The sequence below is a fragment of the Myzus persicae genome, unplaced genomic scaffold (assembly GCF_001856785.1).
Source record: "Myzus persicae strain clone G006 unplaced genomic scaffold, MPER_G0061.0, whole genome shotgun sequence".
Taxonomy (NCBI): Eukaryota; Metazoa; Arthropoda; class Insecta; order Hemiptera; family Aphididae; genus Myzus; species Myzus persicae.
Window position 1 is genome coordinate 289,099 of NW_019102916.1, and position 19,269 is coordinate 308,367.

General features: G+C 28.3%; 3 protein-coding genes across 7 annotated transcripts; 1 reads left to right on the forward strand and 2 right to left on the reverse strand.

Annotated features, from left to right (window-relative positions):
• Positions 1-1,549: 1,549 nt before the first annotated feature.
• On the reverse strand, positions 1,550-7,564 carry LOC111033378 (phospholipid scramblase 2-like). 2 transcript variants are annotated; one of them, XM_022314075.1, is made up of 9 exons: positions 7,022-7,564; positions 6,786-6,909; positions 5,984-6,060; positions 5,445-5,792; positions 5,188-5,298; positions 3,900-4,117; positions 2,483-2,650; positions 2,203-2,364; positions 1,550-2,142 (listed from the first exon to the last, which is right to left on the reverse strand). In XM_022314075.1, exons 3-9 carry the CDS (start codon positions 6,018-6,020, stop codon positions 2,083-2,085), a joined length of 1,104 nt encoding a protein of 367 aa, XP_022169767.1. In that variant the 5' UTR covers positions 6,021-6,060; positions 6,786-6,909; positions 7,022-7,564; the 3' UTR covers positions 1,550-2,082. The 2 variants fall into 2 exon arrangements, with proteins under 2 accessions (XP_022169767.1, XP_022169766.1); XM_022314074.1 differs by lacking the exon at positions 6,786-6,909.
• Positions 7,565-7,675: 111 nt separating this feature from the next.
• Positions 7,676-10,025, forward strand: LOC111033382 (ras-related protein Rab-2). 3 transcript variants are annotated; one of them, XM_022314080.1, is made up of 6 exons: positions 7,676-7,694; positions 8,116-8,228; positions 8,302-8,373; positions 8,436-8,679; positions 8,738-8,918; positions 9,002-10,025. In XM_022314080.1, exons 2-6 carry the CDS (start codon positions 8,183-8,185, stop codon positions 9,092-9,094), a joined length of 636 nt encoding a protein of 211 aa, XP_022169772.1. In that variant the 5' UTR covers positions 7,676-7,694; positions 8,116-8,182; the 3' UTR covers positions 9,095-10,025. The 3 variants fall into 3 exon arrangements, with proteins under 3 accessions (XP_022169772.1, XP_022169770.1, XP_022169771.1); XM_022314078.1 differs by lacking the exon at positions 7,676-7,694 and adding an exon at positions 7,718-7,868; XM_022314079.1 differs by lacking the exon at positions 7,676-7,694 and adding an exon at positions 7,718-7,861.
• On the reverse strand, positions 9,170-18,573 carry LOC111033379. 2 transcript variants are annotated; one of them, XM_022314076.1, is made up of 8 exons: positions 18,337-18,573; positions 17,531-17,584; positions 16,376-16,444; positions 14,702-14,785; positions 14,335-14,546; positions 12,722-13,089; positions 11,066-11,240; positions 9,170-11,007 (listed from the first exon to the last, which is right to left on the reverse strand). In XM_022314076.1, exons 1-8 carry the CDS (start codon positions 18,386-18,388, stop codon positions 10,927-10,929), a joined length of 1,095 nt encoding a protein of 364 aa, XP_022169768.1. In that variant the 5' UTR covers positions 18,389-18,573; the 3' UTR covers positions 9,170-10,926. The 2 variants fall into 2 exon arrangements, with proteins under 2 accessions (XP_022169768.1, XP_022169769.1); XM_022314077.1 differs by lacking the exon at positions 18,337-18,573 and having other exon boundaries at positions 17,487-17,569.
• Positions 18,574-19,269: the final 696 nt, after the last annotated feature.

A 19,269-nucleotide genomic window follows, 5' to 3' on the forward strand; every position in this document is an offset into this window, starting at 1 on the left:
GTAGGTAAGAATTATGAACAAAATAAAAAAAATTATGTGGAGAATTTAAAAATACATATTCATCGTTTCTTCGGGGAAATCATTTTCATAAGTTTATTTTTATTATCCAAATATAACTATTGATCACATGAATGTTTTAAACTTAAAAACAAGTGTGCTTTTTAAAAATAAGAATGAAAGACACAATATTAATTGACGAGCATAAACAAATATATTTAATCAAACACCAACAAATAGGAATTACACATCATAAGCATAAAAAATACATTGCATATTAGATATTATAATAGTGTCATGTCATGTCAGGTATCATTAAGTGCATACAATAGTATGTGCTATAGTAAAGATATAGGTTGAAAAAATAAACATTAATTTAGATTTAAAATTAAATAGGTATTACAGTATAATTGTAACCAATGCATACACATTATTAGTTATAAATAATTGTGCACTTCAACCAATTTTAGCAAGACATTAAAACTAGTATAATAGGTGTTAAAATGAAAAAAAAAAAAAAAAATATTCACAACTAATAAATGGTTAGTTATTCACAAACAACAATATTTGATAACAATGCCTCAAACATTTACATTTTTTGTTCGGCAAATAAATATGGTTATTAAATCAAATTAAAATAAGTTATTTGGCAATAAGAATACACCTTCAATATTACTGAAAAAGTGGTAAAAATAGTTTTAGAGTATTTTGTAAACAGTCAAGTCTTTTTTAAAGACATGTAAAATTAAATAATATTGACTAGGATTACCTGAAATATCTTCGATAATTTTAATTAAAGCTTATATAGTTTTATGTTATTCTAAGCATACACATGCACTTTAGTCCATTTATGTAAGAGTATCAGCAGTATGTTGGACAAAATGGTGGCATGCCAGCCATTTGGAGGGATTAATTACCATCACTGCTTAACAGGTTTTTTTATTGTCAAATCATTCTCTAGACAACTGCAAATAATGTGTATGAACACATTAAAATGCAACCATAAACTGGACAACTAACTACAATTAGAAGCTATAGGCAATGGCAGTCAGTATTATAGTAGTCAAAGAAGTTAAGTCATGCGACTGAATCAGACAAATCTGTCACCGATGAAAAGAACTCTCAAACGTAAATGGACTACATATTTTTGTGTATTATAATTTCAATAACGAAGAAAAACATTTAGCTATTTAAAATTAATCAAATTAATTCAACATAATATAAATATACATTTGTAAACATTTCAAAATGTTTTACTATAACAAAAATAAAATAAAATGTATTTTTAATATAAGTAAAATAATGATCTATATGTTTTTTTTTTGGTATTTATAAAAAGGTAACTGAGTTAAATTAATATTGATCTGTCAGTTAAGTTAATAGTTTTAAATTTAATTGTTAATCTTCACACAATAATATAAAACATTGATTTATAACAAAGTACATGAACTTTACATGGAGGAGTTAATATTTTTACAGCAAAGTGATATTGTAAAATAAAGTGAAAAACGAGTCTGGAACTGAAATATGAAATTCCATATAAAAAAACCACTGAATTTACTATTCAATTTTGAATTCTTAATTATTTAATGCCTAGTCTTGAACTGTTTTATAGACAAGAGTATTTAGAGTAATTCTAGGTGAAATACTTTAGCTCACGGCAGTGCAATTGGTATGGATGTATGGTCAACGTAATTGCCCGGCTAACAACGAGAATCTATTTAATCGAGGGGTGCGTTCAGACTGAATCAGAAGAAAATTGGTTGTCATCAGATGCTACTCTTGTATGACACAGAGTAAATAAGTATCACATTATTCAAACTGTAGTGAAGCAATAATTAAATAACAAATATTATGAAATAATGGTATCTTTTGCAATTAAAAAAAAGAAACTATGATGGTTTTTAACAAACTAGAATGTAAAAAAATATTTAAAAAAATTTTTATGCGTAAACATCATAGATTTAAGATTTTAAAATAAATTAGTTTTTAAATAAAATAAAATAGTAACACACATAAATTGTGTGATTTCCGCTGTGATTATAAATTTAAATACTATACATAATATAATGGAAGATAACAAAGTTAACAAAGTCCAATTCCATCACTTTCTGCATTTCCTCGTTTTTCATAGAACATGACATCCTAAAAGTATGAAGTAGTAATTAATTTTTAAAGAAAAATTTTAATACTCATTTAACTTACTATCAAAAAACAAGCTCCTAGCATAACAGCTTTCATACGGACATCGAGATCCATAGGAAAACTTATACCAAAGAAATCGGCATCAGTAAATACTTCCCTCATGAGTCCAGACCATTGTTTGGATATACGGCCAACTACAGTGGTTTTGTCTTTAGATAATATCTAAAAAAACATTATTATAATATGATTCAAATATTAAATGCATATTAAAATTAATTATATTTATGTTAGAATATAAACAAAATATATAGTTAGACAGATTAAATTTTTTTTTAATTACTTTGAATTCAACATCCCCACCACACACACTATATCGACATATTGGTCCTTCGATTTTTAATACTTCTTCATTAGCTGCATTACGAATGGTGAATATTGGTGTCAAAATTGACCAATCTTGTTCAACGATTCCAACCAAACACCCAGGTGGTGAAAATACTTCAATTCTCTGTTATACAATTTTAAATAAATTAAAAATATTATAAAACTATTATAACCATTAAATTATCATAATATTTATTGAAAAAGTCAAGACTCTATAAATATCCATTTTTGAATTACAAAAAAAAAAAAAAAAACCATAATCGAATAATTAGTTTTGAGTAAATATTCTAGTTTCTTGGTATAAAAATATTTTTTTATTTTATCAACTGTTAAAAAAAGTACTAGGATTTTTATACTTTTACCTCCTTCCACCCCTTTGAAAAATCAAGTAGATCTAATTTTCTACCGGAAAAGTTTCTTGGTATATAAATATTTTTTTGTTTTATCAACTATTAAAAGGATATTTATACTTTTACCTCCTTCCACCCCTTTGAAAAATCAAGTAGATCTAATTTTCTACCGGAAAAGTTTAAAATCGGAGAACAATTAATTATTGTACTATTCCTAAAAGTGATGTCAGATTAAGTAAAGTGAAACACAAATATTGAAGAAAAAAAATATAAATGGGTAATGTGTTTAATCAGAATGTAAAATATAAATTGGACTATAAATTACATTTTAAAAGAAATTAATTCTTGAATTCACTTTGGACTTAGGTGCATAACAAACCTAAATTACTTTGATCTTACAAATGTAGGTTAACAAATTTAGATGAAACTGTATTTGGACCAATTTTTTGCTGCCTATTTAAAAAAAAGTCTTGGAATTTTTATTTTAACTATTATTGTTATTATTATTAGGTATGAACTATTCAGCATATTTATTTCAGATTATACACATTTTGCATTTATTCCATTGGGGTTTTCTTAACTCTTGATTTCATAGATAGTGTGCACATATATAAAGCATAAATGAATACTTAAAAAATGAATAATTATACAATACATTTTTTTTTTAAATACTGCATTTGTTACAAAAATGAAAATTGAACTTTATTCCGCATATTTAGTGAGTTAAAAGTTTATACCTTAAAAAATTCTCTCAGTAATTAAAGCTCAGCTTGTAGCTAAATGGTTTTTGTCAGTTATTTGTCCATTAAACATAGTTGTATACGTCCTTATTCCTAATTTCCATTGTTACTACCTACACTAAAATGATGATACAAAACAAAATATCAACTTTTTCATCACAAAAGGGACTATTTAAATTCATACAAAACATGAGAAGTAGTGTTTTGTTATTTTGCTGTCTCCGTGTGGAACTTAATAACTAAATAATTCCAGAAATTATTTTATTAAAACATATTATTATACCTGTAAGCAACAAGGAAAAAAGCAAGATTGACATGCTAAAGGTCTTGATAAATGGATAACTTCATTTTTATAGTTATCCAAGATTTTCATTTCAAATGGCCGTATTGGCCCACAGCAATTTCGTGTACAACAATCATTATCTTCCACAGCATAAAATATTTTTTGACCAGCATTATTTTTAATTGTATACTTGTTATTGGTCTCAAACCCTAATAAGGCTATAATAACATATTATAAACAACTAGAATTAGTATAAAATATAAAAGCAACATATTCATACATCGTGTAGATTTGATAGTAATGTATTAATTTTATGAAAATACAATAGTCTATTAAAGAAAAGTAGATCTACCAGAAATATGTTTGCTCAAACCAATATGAAAAAAAGCCCCAGGATATTTGTATCATATCATTGACATGGTTTATTGTACCAGTGAGGGATAATATGAGAACAATTTTACACCAGTTTAGACCAACAAATGTCTATATATAATTGATTACTATCCTGATACAGAATGATTTTACACTGACCAAATCAAATCAATTTCTAGACAATATGCTATTATTTAAACGGATAAGGAAAAATTGTTTGGATTCGTGGTCCCATCATTTCTTAGCAGTTCATATTCAAGTGAACTGCTTTATGTATGAACTCCAAACATTTTGCAGGCACTGTTGTGGGCCTTGGAATCTCCACATATATAACTAACATGTAACATGTCATATTATAATAATATATGTAATAGATAACATGTAATATTGTAATAATATAGTATAGAACACAATGACCTTTCACAATGTATAAAGTATTACCAAAATCACAGTCCTTATGAAATAGCGTACGAATGTATTAATCTGTCCCAACATAAAATACTGCCAGCGGAAAAACTAATGTACTAAAACGGAATTGCATCTACCTATGTAATAAATCACTGGGCAGGTACACAATTAGAAATCATGAACACGAGCCGCTTTTCTAGGAATTGACAACAACAACCGAAAAACACACTACACATACAAGCTGCACATGCCACTACATCCAAGGAACCGCCACCACTTATAAGGGAGCTCGAGGTGCAGCCTGGGCAGATGTATCATAGCTACGGAGACTAGAGCAACTTTCCATCACACGCGCACACGCTATTATACACTTATCATATTTTCTGCTAAATAAACGTTATTTTTCAGTTCAATTTGGTACTTGTTTGATTTGTCTCAAAAGCTTATGGCTTTTGGAGCCTTTGAGATTACGCACACAACAGCGCTAATAGAATTTTTTAATTTTTACCTTCTAGAACTTCCACTTGTTGTTTAACAAGTAATTGATCAATTGTCGAAAGATACTGAAGGCCATTTGGACAGTTTTGAGGTATAGCTCGAGGAATAGGCATCCAACCATCTGTTAAATTATAAGATTTAAATTTAAAAATAATGAATAATTGGTTTATATTGTGATTAAAAATATTTTTTATTAGAGAATGAATGGATATATAGGTACATTACTTTTATAAGTTTTTTTTTAAGTTAATGAATTAATGAACTTACCAGCTACCACTTGAGGAGACGGTTGATATGCACTGGGTTGATGCTGAATAACTTGTCCATAACCCGGCTGTGAATATGGAGGTGGGTAGTTTGGATTTTGAATTACAGAATATCCCTGATTTTGTTGTGCTGGCATTGGTTGTTGATGTTGATACATATTATATTGATCATGTTGATATGGTTGACTTTGATTAGCAATTGGCGGATACTGATTTTGATTACCGATTGGTGGATATTGATTTTGATTACCGGCTGGTGGATATTGGTTTTGGTTACCAGCTGGTGGATATTGGTTTTGGTTACCAGCTGGTGGATATTGATTTTGAGGTGAATGATATTGAGAAAACCCTAAGAAATAAGATGGACTTCTAGTTTTTTTTTTTTTAATTAATAAAGTAATCTTAAGTAAATATTAAATAGAGTTAAAATAAGATTGATTTAAATTTAAAATATTTAAAAATAATAATATTTATAATTATTAAATTGGTTTTTTATTTTTATTAAAATTATAAATATTTTTTCTTATTAAAATATCATACCTGGTGGTGCTGGTGCTGCATTTGGATTGGTATACATTTTAATTTTTTGAGACTTACGATTTTCAAGTAAAAATATTCTGGAAAAAAAAGGTTTTCTTAGTACAGACAGTTATTATAGACACACTAAACTAATAAAATATGTATTGAGTACATGCAAACTAAAACTATATAGTTACATAATACACGTGCAACGACAGCTAGTAATTTATAAACTTCAAAATAATTGTTATTATTGTTGTCATGGCAATTCTACAGTCTACACCAACGACATACTCCATGAGTCATGACTCATGATCTCAAATCTCAATTGAGGCACTAAATAAATTTACCACTTATGCTCTACCATGTCAATGACAAAATTATTAAGTCATTAAGGTTATCATTATTCTTGTCATACAAATATACAATAGATCATAATACACAGAAACCATCGGTTTTTTATTGGATTTATTTTAATTTTTTTTTTTTTTTTTGGCACCCCGCCCGTAATTTATAAATAAAACTCGGACATTCAATACTACATAGGACTGGTGAGACTTGTAAAACAATTTTTGACATTTTCGCAAGACGGGCATCGAAATTCCGCACAAAAAACAGGCCGAAGAATATGACATCACCCAAGAAACATTTAATCTCACCATATATGATGTACCTGTTGCGAGTGGGCGTAATAATACAGTATATTAATCGATATTAGTATAGTGAACAATTTTAGATTGTACTTTGCGTAATTACATTAAGATAATAATATTATGTTACTGTCATAATTATGAGTTATACAAATACGACAGTGAGGACTTACTTATGTATAATTTATAATATAGGTGTTTATTGCGCGTTGGAATATATATTTTACAACAGACAACCTCTTCGAAAACAAAAAAAAAACGATTGAATTTATATTTTACGACTCTGGTACGACGACACTATCCGGAATGTACAATAGAAATAGATAGAAAAATAATGGAAAAAAAATCAAAATCAAAGTAATAATAAAAATACAGATCGACTTGTCACTCGGCACTTCTTAGTTCTTACCTCGAAAATCGGAACGCAGTACGCACAACGCGCACGACACACAGCAACAAGTCACCCGGCCGCCGTCGTCTACACTTCTACAGCACTGACTGCTGGCTAGTTAATAGTTAATACCGATTCACCGTTTCAGTGCCCAAAATCTAAAAGACCAATGGTCGTTGGAGAGTGGAGTGGTCTGAGTCACTGATTAGTGATTTTACTATTCCAGAATAATTCACCTTTTATCGTTATCGCGTGTAAAGTAAATTTAAATAATATTATTATTATCGGGAGGGCGGCACCGTTAATGTGCTCCCTCAGAGAGTACGTCTACGTGAATATATTATTATTATCGACAATCGTCATCGTGTCAACTTTACTATCCAGTGCTAGCGCAAGTACGCAACGCCGGTGCCCCGCGACGATAATATGTCACGCAGCACTGGTCGCCTGCCCGGGAAGCTCGACGACGACGTGACAGGCGACAGCACCTAGGTCAGAAGTACAACTACTACCACGGTAGTATCACGTGTGTTATGGCGGACGGGAGGGAGTTATGATGACGTCCGAATGGTATTCGTACGACGAGCGATTCCTTCCCCTACCGAGTACTGCCGACCAACCGACGCGGACCATTTTATTCAATACCTTTATCATATCACGGAAGACGAAAACATATTTGATATATATATATGTACGTATATTTTATTATTCAATAATATTGGCCTTCTTGTTCGCTCACTCATTCTCTGAATCATATGTCGTGATAAAGACGCAATTTATTACGAAAACAGAAAAGTTACAGTCAGTGTGGTGACAGGCGACTACCGACTGCGTAGAGATTATAATATAGTGAGAGAGGTACAAGGTACTTTACCTATAGTGAATATTATTATCATTATTATTATTATTATTGTGCGTGTTCGTTACATTTACTCACAACAGTATAAAATGAATCGTATGGCTTTGTGATCAACATCAATTACGTTTTACAAATATTATCTTACACAAACACACACTTGCAATAGTCTTCCGCGATTCCTAATACCTTTGTTGTTTTATTGTGTATATAATATCGTCGTCGTCGTCGTCTTAATTTTTATTTCGATCATAAGTGTCTCCAGGTAGTTCAGTGTTTGCAGCTCACGGTTTCTTGATAGTCTATTGCCACTACGCATCACCATGTCTTACGCTTACTTGTTTAAATACATCATAATCGGAGACACAGGTTAGTGTATATTTGCTGATTGCTAAGACTAACCCTTCAGCCATGTATAATCGTAAACTGGCATATGTTACAGGAGTGGGCAAATCGTGTCTCCTGTTGCAGTTCACTGACAAGAGATTCCAGCCTGTCCACGACTTGACCATTGGTTACATACATTTTTATGAATTATAATGATAATCATAGTTTTTTAACGTGAACTAATTCCAGGCGTCGAATTTGGTGCACGTTTGGTTGCCATTGAGACCAAACCCATCAAGTTGCAAATATGGGACACTGCTGGCCAAGAAGCTTTCCGATCCATCACACGATCTTATTATCGTGGAGCAGCTGGTGCATTATTGGTGTATGACATCACTAGGCGAGACACTTTCAATCATTTGACAACGTGGTTGGAAGATGCTAGACAACATTCCAATTCCAACATGGTCATTATGCTAATTGGCAACAAAAGGTAATATTTTAATCTTACAAATTTTAGTTGGTTTGGGTTAATTGACTTATCTGCTTAGTGACTTGGAAGCGAAACGAGAAGTCAAGAAAGAAGAAGGTGAAGCATTTGCTCGAGAACATGGATTAGTATTTATGGAAACATCTGCTAAAACTTCTGACAATGTAGAAGAAGCCTTCATAAACACTGCTAAAGAAATATACGAAAAAATTCAAGAGGGAGTATTTGATATCAATAACGAGGTCGGTTTTACTTTAATCCCTATTTTAATTGAGTTATTTGGAAATAAACTCAATTTATACTGTCTCATTCTATTTATTTTTAGGCAAATGGTATTAAAATTGGACCACAACATTCAACCGGTAACAACAGTATACCAGGTGGAAATAATCGATCCAATGGCAATGGTTGTTGTTAACTAGTTTTGAAGGTCAACTAAATAATATTAAATTTGCAATTTTGATATTATTGCTTTCCATGTGGGTTATACTTCTTTTTTTTGAGTGAATTGTATTCAATATTTATTAATAGACCAAGCTCTATATCATTGAAATTAGTGTTGCGAATATATCTATTTATATAATTATATTACATATTGGTACTTATATAATGATATTGGTTGTAAACGATTTTAAGTCATAAATGTATAACCCATAAATGATTAAAAAAAATATTCTTATACACTTTACTTCTATAGTTCTATATTACAATTACCTTATTTAATTTTTATGTTTACCCTTAGGTTAGGAACTTAATTTATTTATTCTTAAAAGTTTTGTTTGTTAGAATATAACTGTTTTACTATATTTATATTATCTTAAACACGCGATCAGTATTCAAAGTTTGAAAGTGTACACTTAATGTATTTTACTAATAATAACTATCTTTTTAAACTCAAATAATCAACTTAACATGGAAAATTGATTTTTTTTATGTTGCCATTGAAATTTAAATAATGAAAATTAATTTTTTATAATATGGTTATAATTACACATTGTATTTACTTTAATTTAACTTTTGATACTGAACGCATAATCATCACTATGGTTTTAATTGTTTATGTTTATAAATTAATGATTTTATAAACACTGTGTAAATACTGAATAATGTATTGTTAATCATTCAATGCCCTTAGATCTTATAATTTAATATGCCTCATTATATTAATTTGATTGATGTACAAGTTAGTCACAATATATATTTAATCTCTATTAAATTTTGAAAAACTATTTTTAAGGTAATTAAAATAGCTATTAAGATACTCATGAAATACTTATTCCCTTGTTTATATGCTATTCAATTTCATTTGTTAAAATTTGGTTTTCAAATAAATAATGCTAGTGTTTTAATGTTTGATACTCGATGTATTTAACTGAATATACCCAACACATCTTGTAACTCATTTTTTATGTAATAAAGTATGCAACTGAAGGTTAATAGACGCTACCCATGTATGTAGTCTCTGTCTTACAAAAGCATAAACAAAAATTTGAATTCAACAGAACCAATTGTATATTAGCTTATACAAAATAATTAATATTTTAATATTTTTAGCAAGCTATGTGTGTGAAATATCACAAATTCAAAATGCTCACAGATTAAATGTTCTTACCTTTAATTTTGATATTCATTCTAGTATTTAAGCAGACAACAAAGAATTGGTTCTGCTGAACTCAAATTTAATGTTAGTAAGGAGACAACACATGCATGACATCCTCTCGACTGGTAACTGCATTACAATGCCAATTATTGGTGGGCTTAGGATTTATGCGCACTATTGAGTGCCAAATATACATTTGAAATCAATTATTATGTTGTAAACGTTGCTGAAAGTTATTCTGTCATCAGTTAGAGTAGAACGAAAGTAGTTTTTATTTGTTATAAAATTATTATAACGCACATACTAAAGTGAAAACCATAGAAATATATATGAAATAGATTGTGTATTAGTAAAAATCAGGTCTAGTTAACTTTTGTTATGACTTGATCAATGTGTTACAAAGCGGCCAGTCCATTGATGGTATAGTGGGCATACCTATAGTATGTAATTATCTTGTTTCAAAGAGTAAAAAAAAATTGGCTAATTGTTTAGTAAAAATTGAAAAATACAGTTTTTGATTTATATAAAAACATAACTTTAATTCTATCAGATAATAAAATAATAATAAAAAGTATTAGTATTTACAATTTAGTATGCTCGAAAACCATTTATAACAAATGTAAATATTGCATACTTTTTAAATTAATTTTTTAAGGCATACATTTATTGTCTTGCAGTTCCATAAGATATTTTAACATTAAATCAATAAGTGTGGATGACCAAACATGTATCTAAAACAAAAAATTATAATTTTAACAAACATTTTATTTATTAAATAAAATAACTCACTTTTCCAGAAACATTAATTGAAGCAACTTTAGGCGCTTCGAATGCTTTTAATTTTAATTTTGATACATTTATTCCACTTGTAATTTTAAAATGGTCTTCTATATCGGATTGAACTTTAATTAAATCTGAATAATGAAACGAAGTAGCTTCAGAAGATGACCGATTCATGGAAAGTCTGTGAATTATGTAAAATGTTTTAGTACAAGATAAAAATAAAAGAAACATGATCTACTGTGTGGTAGATTTTAAGAGTACATTGAGTAAGTCACTACTACAGTGATGTGAATGTGCTCAATTTAAATTCAATAATGAATAGACGAAAAACAATTTTAAGCAGAAGCAGTATATCAGCCTCTATTTTATCGTATGCATTTTGAAGCAGAATATTTTCTTGATTAGTTTGATGAATAAATATTAACTTCGGACAAACAAGTAGTTAATAAATTACAACTAATTAACTTATTTAGAGTATAGATAAGAGAAGTAGTAGACAATTTTTTTGTGGCGTACCCCTGTACCACTTCACACTGCTCGTCAAAACTTTAAATACTAATATAACCCATCAAGATCATCTAAGCACTCGGCAACCGTTACAATTTAAAGAAAACAGGTGGAAGCGTGAAATTTTTTTCTATTAAGTGACTATTTAAAATGAGTACCCACCTACTAACCGTTCCAGTGTTAAAAGGGATGGCTAATCCCCAAATCCAATTTATAAAAGTATAAAAATTATTCATTGATTATAAAAGAGACTATCATTAAATACCCATCCCAATTTTACATAATGCAGTCAATTCATAAAATAAACATTCACGACTTCTTGCAAAAACTATATTATATTAAAGAAAATATCATAATCCCTTGGCCGGGCACATAGCAATACAGTGAAAAAAATAACTGCCACGGCCCACTACATAACCTGCAGCACATTTTGTATTGAAACTGCATTGTTTTGATGTGCGCCCAGAACAAGATAGAGAGTAGGATTATGACAGTTTTTTTTAAACCACGTCGATTGTGGAGTGCCAAGATGAACTGTATGGGTAATAAGTAATAACTCATAAATTATTTGTCAAAAGTTTGATTTCAATTTTTCAATATATTAGTACTCCAAAAATGTTCAGCTTAAGAACAAAAATAAAAATATATGTTGTAATTTAATAAAGTAAAAATAAGTAAAAATTATAACAATAACAATTGTTTTGTAATTTAAATTTATATTAAAAATATATTTTGTTTTTGAAATTATGAAATTTCTTTGATAAAATAACAAGGACCCAGGACATTTGTAAAAAAAACCATAATTCTAAAATGATTAAAAAATGCTACTAGATTTTGCAAATACCTATTTAGTATTTAGTAAAAATTTAAAATCTGAAATTATTCATTTCTAAATTACAATTAAAAAACAAATAAATGTTAAGGCATCTAGATTTATTAGCCAAAAATCAAAAATACTCATCACGGTAAAATAATTAAATTCATTATTCTGTTCAGTATCTAAAAAAAATTAGATTGATATAAAAATTGTTTTGCAATGTGAATCAAATTTTAGCCACATGGTCAAAAGAAAATAATTTCTTTTATAAGAATATAGTCTAGTATAATTTATATTTGGATAGTTGTATAATAAAATAATATTTTCTGAATACTAACTTGGCTAGAACTGATCGAAGAAACTCTGATTCAGCATAACATTTTACATCCATTTGACCCTTTGATGATTCACATTTATAGAGGTAGTGGTATAAAACAGTTTCATTGTATAATTGTCCTGCATCACACATTGATATAGCAATAAGCCACAGAAACTGATACAAAGCAAATTCATATGGCCGAATAACACAATCAAAATGTTCAGTTAGCCAATTATGTATGGCTATTGAGAATGATTTATTTCCTTGTACCATTAATATAGGCATATCAGATAGACTATTTTTATCATAATTTTGATTATAATTTGGTGATTTTAATAGCAAACCAGTATAAAGTGTTGAATTAGTATCATTGTTAGTAACATAAATCTGTAAAAAAAAATTATAATATATTATAGTAAGATAAAATTAGTTCATGTAGGTAGTAGGTAAAGATTAATTATTAAATTAAGTAAATATTTATTGTGATTTTTTTTATAATTTTTGGAAAAAATTTAATATAATCAACTCTCGATCTATTGAATTTTAAGGGACTGAGAAAAAAGTTTAGATTGTTATATTATTAGCATAACTAAAGAAAAATTGTTATAACGAGATTTATTAAAACGTATTAAATCAACACACTACAAATACATAGGTATTTGTTTTGATTTAATAATTTTTAAATACATATAAACAAATACAACAGCAATAGCAAGCTCTAAAACTGTAAAAATGTGTTACATTGCAAGAGCTTTTGCAAAAATCTTTGTTATATCAGAAGGACCACAAAGCATTACATTTTTAAGGAATCAATAATTTAAACTGTTATAGAGAGAGTTGACTGTACTAAGATTATAGGTGTTTTATAATTGATTATTTAAGAATTTAAGATATTTCCACATGATTATTTTATAATTTTTTATTATTTTTTTTATTATATATATATTATATACCCTCGGCAGCATGGGCCATTGGGCTTAAAATGAAATTAATTAATTAATACAAATTTGTGAAAATACTAATTCTAAGACTAAGACTATGACTAAGAGTTAATTATATTTTGTTTTGGAGGTTCACGGCTGTAATGAACTGGATGATATTTTATAATTTTATAATTGTTATTTTAGAAGAATAAATATGCTGTCAATCAATTAATCAACTTATTTTTCACATAATTTATTTCATACAATGATTTGTTTTACATTTTGAAATTTCTGTTTATCTACTAGCAGCTCATAAGAATAAACAGTGGTTAGAATTTAAATAAAATACATTCTAAAATATTTTAGAACAGTAATACCAAAAATTGTAATAACTGTATGAAAATTCTATTATAATGTTATACTATTTAGATTTATAGAAACAAACAATAACATAAAAAGGTAAATTTTTTTTATTCAGCATAATATATCTATAATGCATACTCATTAAATAGTAAACTAGAACAGTACTCATTCAACTTTAATATTATGTTAAATACCTATATTTTAAGTTTCAAAGTAGTCTTCATTTATTGAGTTAATATTATTATTTCATGTAACTATACCAGATAATACAATATACCTATAATAAATAAATTTAATATAATTTAAATAATTCAATACTGTGAAACTTAGAATTTTATTTTATTACCTTTAATGCAATACATTCCTGATTTGCTTCTTTTGCTTCAATTTCCACAGAGATATCTGAGAAAGAATTTTTTCGGTTTTTCATGTTGTTAGATAGACGATTTATTAAAAATTTCTTCAACTTTTTGGATAACAAATTTAAATAGTTTGCATCAAAATTCAAATTCCATAATGGAGATACACGGAATATTGACCAATTTTTACCAACAAGATCTAGATTAAAATATACCATTAATAAAAAACAATACAATGCACATACATGGTGTAATCTTTTTTTAGCAAACACTTATAATACATTTAAAATCAATTGGTATGTCTGTTAACTAAAATTTAATTTTAGTGAATATTCATATTTTTTTAAGCCTTACCTAGTATATCAGATATTTCTATAAAAGCAGTTGGATCAAAAGTGAAATCTTCAACTATTCCTGACTCTGATCCTGACATTGTAACTATAATGCAAATAAAATAAGAAAATCTCAGAATTAAACATTAATAATTTATGTCCACATTTTGTCTTTTACTAAACATTTCTAGTAAAAAGACAATATTGTTTTGATAAATGATAAATAGTCAAATTATTGATTGAAAAATCTATTTTAGAACTATTTTTCTCGCTTGGTGACAACAATTAATATGTTCATAGTTTTCTTATTCCCTATATTCCCTAGCGACAATTTTTGATATCATTTTCTGTTAATTGATAATTTTGTCAATTACTCATTCCAGTAAGAAAAAAGGAGACAAGGGTCAAGGACTATATTATTACTGTCTTATATTTAGCTATCACACAATTAATGTAAATATATTAATAAGGTTATTGGACAGATTATTTGCTTACAGTAAATACATTTGGTATTCAGTAGAATATTTGATTTTAGAAGGTGTTGAAGTTGTTGGTGAAGTCTAATTTTGAGTGATTTTATTTTAGTTTTTATGTTTGAAGGTAGTATCCAGTTACTATTTGTTGTGACATTGTCATTATGGAGTAGAAGGCTACAACCGAGACGCAGAAAAAAAATTGTATGGGTTGATCTATGTAAATAAATTTTTATCTATTTGTGGTTTTAATTGAATAATGGTCAGTATGTTTCGGAATTTGGAGCCCTAGATACACAATGAAATAGCGCCCTTTTCCACAATCATTACCGGTATATTTTAAGTAACATTCACACACAATTCACAGCATTCTTATAGGTGTAGGTGTAGCTGTTTATAAAAAGCACGCAAAATAAATTTATGGTGCAGACACCTGTAGAATACTTCACGGAAAAGCAGAGTTATCGATCGCCAGTTTATTTGATGTTGACTTTAGTATTAGATAGTTTGGACTTCAACTTCTTTATAAAATTCAGAATTTGGTACCCAGGAAAAATTGCTCCACTGAGTCCCCCTTAATATGTTATTGCTTGAGGGAAACATTAAGTTATTGTTAAACAGGGAGTCGTAAGTTGGCGACCTCTGGTGTTGGTTATTCTGGAACCACCCTAAAGTTGATGTTTAGATTTGTAGTCACCTTCAAATGAGAACAATTTACCAAGGAACTGCATATACAATGATAAATATTTGTCAGTTATTTTATTAGAATAGCTGAATGAACTATATACTGAGGAAATAGTGGGGTAATATTCAATTATATTGAAATGGAGGTATAATATAGACATTATACTACTAGACAGAGCATTACTGTAGTTTCAAGGATCTGACATGAGTGAGCTGATCTTGATATACAACGTACACTTTTCGATTTTACAATAATTGTTACCATATTTGTATATATAGCTACGACCTCTCTAACATGAGACCTCACCACATGCTGGTGTCATATCTGGATACTCCATTTACTAGTTTAATATCTATGGTAGAATAGCATGGTTTATATCAGATTTTAACATGTTAAAATGTTCCTAAAAATACAAGCTATACATTAGACGTTACTACAAGCCTACAAAGAACATTGTAACAAATTGAAAACATATTTCATTATTACTTTAGCTTTGCTGTATAAGAAATTTTAAATGAAAATAGTAGGTAATACTTACCATCTTCCTGATCAGATTCGTCGGTTTCAATTGAATGTGGGTCTTCGATATTTTCTTTTTCATTATCATCTAAAACAATAAACATATAATATTATGTATTAATATGTATTATTAAAATTATAAAATTATAAAAAAAAAATATAACTTAATAGATATCTAAATTAATATATGGTTATAAGTTATTATTTATTTGTTAACACATTGTTTTAGCAAAAAAAAATTATAAATGGTTATCATTTGTAGGAACTAAAGAACTTGATTTAAAAACGTCTATAAAAGAAAAAAATGGGGTGGAATAAAAAGTGAATAAGTATTAAGCACTCTAAATAGGACATAAATCTTTCGCACAAAAATTTGATGCAAGTCTGTATGTCAGCTATGTAGGATGATAATGACTATTAAACATTTAACTGACTGCTGCAAAGATACAGAAGTTGCCCCATACATAAGTATACCAGCAAATATAAACCAGATACTGAGACGGATATGAAAAGTCCATTAAACATTTGATCATTGATTACATTGTACAAACATATCTGTACATATAATCAAATGTAATACCATGTTAATTATAGCTAGAGATTTAGGTTAGATGACAAGGTGATAAAAATAACAATGATTGTTCTAATACATTGGGTTTAAATTATACCGTGAAACATCTAAGTACCGGACACTATTGGTCAAAGAAATTTTGCCCGCTATCTAGAGGGTTCTGTTTGTAATTTTTTGAACAAAAAAGTTCCGTTATTTAGAGGGGAAATTTCAATGTAGTTTGGCTTTTGAAAAGTGTTCTTAGATCTTAAGTAGGTACCTACTACAAAAAAAAAAATAGTAATTACCTATATTAAAATTAACCAACTCTCTTACTCACTGTAGGATAATTCATAATTAATAATAAAATAAAATACTAAGGTAAAATATTTCATATTGAATTAAATGACAACTTATTTATTGTAGTTGATTAATTTATATGTTTGTTTTGTTATTTATGAATTTGTAATTCTTCAAAATATCATTGAATTATGACATATTGAGAAAAGGTTACTTATTATAATAAAATGGTGAAATGTCTAAACATAGATACAAATTTGATTAATTTTTATACCTTTACCCGCAAATTATATAGTATGTAAATTGTACACAAATGAAACTAACCATTAGTTATACAGGATATATCGCCAAATGACTCCGAAGATACTTCTGGCAAAACTAAAAAAAAAAGTATACATGAGACAATAGATATTTAATTTATACATAATTTTTAAGTTAAATGTCTAAAAAAATATGTTGTGTTGTTGTTTTTTAAAAATTCTTTTGCGTTTTTTTTATTAAAAAATTATTTACAATCTACCCAGTACAAAAAAATTATTAGTGTAAGAATTAAATTTGATAAATGGTAATTGATAGAAGTTTATGTAGAGCCACTCAGCAGTGACACCCAACCAAACTTGTTGGGTATTATTGTTTTTTTTTTCTTAGTAGATCTCTAGGCCATTGTTTTTTTAGTCTTCTACACACAATACTTGGAGGTGAGATGGAGGATGGTTGTTTGATCAATGGGTTACTGAAAGTTTAAGTTTGTATGAAATTTAAAGTAATTTAATTTTGATAGTAGATTATGGATAGGAAATTTTAGGTCTTTGTGAAGATTATTGTTTGTGAAATACCAAGAAGAAGATATTAGTATATAATCAGAGGCAGATGGGTTGAAACACCTGAAGCGTTTGGATATTGGATGACTGCAGAACCCCATAGCTAAATACTGTACGTCCAAACTGTTCGAATTACGCTGTGGTGTTAAATGTTAAATATGATGTGATTTTTGTAGGCATGTTTGCAATATTTTTACTGAATGTAAAAAAAAAAAATAACAGAGCGCCAGTTAATATTATAAACATACAGCATTAATATATAATGACATATAATATATTTTAGTGTCAGTCTAATAGATGTATACTTACTTGGATCTGTTTCTATTTCTATAGCACTTAAGTCTTCGTCAATTTCCATCATTAGTCAGTATTTATATGAGGCACTTTATTGCACAGATTATTGTTAATTATTGTATACTGTGCTAAAGTGGTTCTGTTTTGAAAAATTAAATTTCAAATTTGCAATGCTTGAATGCTGAATGTTGATTATTATTTATTGTTTGTATTTGTGTTTAAATGACGGTTGTAGATAGTACTTATCAACCGTTGTTTGAATCAACGTAACGGATGAAACACAACAAATGAACAAAACACTGATGACATTTAACCATCGTTTGTCCGCTTGTATCGCTAGCGTGACTGTCTATCTACTTATTTATGGCCGCGATCGATAGCGATGATCGTGGAGTGAGCCGTGAGGACGCCAACACCATAGATTCCTGTGAAGATATTATAATCGCGGACTGAGATATAATCATAGATATTATAAGATCATGATGGATATAATGGATATTATAAATTATATATGTCCGTGGATATAATTTATAAATTATTATTTTTATTTATTTATAAATGTATTTTTATATATATGTCTATTTCTTTAGTCATGAAGATATCTTTAATATCTATTGGGGGACGGCGGCGGTCAGCGTAATTTGTATACTTATATGCAACGCCATAAATGGTGGGAGGTGAGTTTTTTTAGAATTTTTAAAAGTAGGATGAGTTATTATAGTAAAATTGATAACTGATAAGTGTCCAGTATCCATATTAAAAAAATATTGAACCCTCAAAAATTATTTTATATATATATATATTGTCTCATTAGCTGCCTTAGATATTAGACCATAATATAGTATATACTATCATGTTCTGTATCATCCTAACAACACTAAGTTAAGTAACTCAAAATTGTTCTCGTAACTTTTGTACGAATTTTGGTTCTGATACATCTTTCTGATT

Coding starts and splice junctions, on each gene's coding strand:
- LOC111033382 (XM_022314080.1), top strand. CDS start 8,183: ATGTCTTACGCTTACTTGTTTAAATACATCATAATCGGAGACACAG. Junction 8,229..8,301: donor CATCATAATCGGAGACACAG/GTTAGTGTATAT, acceptor CATATGTTACAG/GAGTGGGCAAATCGTGTCTC. Junction 8,374..8,435: donor TGTCCACGACTTGACCATTG/GTTACATACATT, acceptor AACTAATTCCAG/GCGTCGAATTTGGTGCACGT.
- LOC111033379 (XM_022314076.1), bottom strand. CDS start 18,388: ATGATGGAAATTGACGAAGACTTAAGTGCTATAGAAATAGAAACAGAT. Junction 14,786..16,375: donor CGAATCTGATCAGGAAGATG/GTAAGTATTACC, acceptor TTTGCATTATAG/TTACAATGTCAGGATCAGAG. Junction 11,008..11,065: donor CAATTAATGTTTCTGGAAAA/GTGAGTTATTTT, acceptor TTTTTGTTTTAG/ATACATGTTTGGTCATCCAC.
- LOC111033378 (XM_022314074.1), bottom strand. CDS start 6,020: ATGTATACCAATCCAAATGCAGCACCAGCACCACCAG. Junction 2,651..3,899: donor TTTTTCCTTGTTGCTTACAG/GTATAATAATAT, acceptor ATTGTATAACAG/AGAATTGAAGTATTTTCACC. Junction 2,143..2,202: donor TAGGAGCTTGTTTTTTGATA/GTAAGTTAAATG, acceptor TCATACTTTTAG/GATGTCATGTTCTATGAAAA.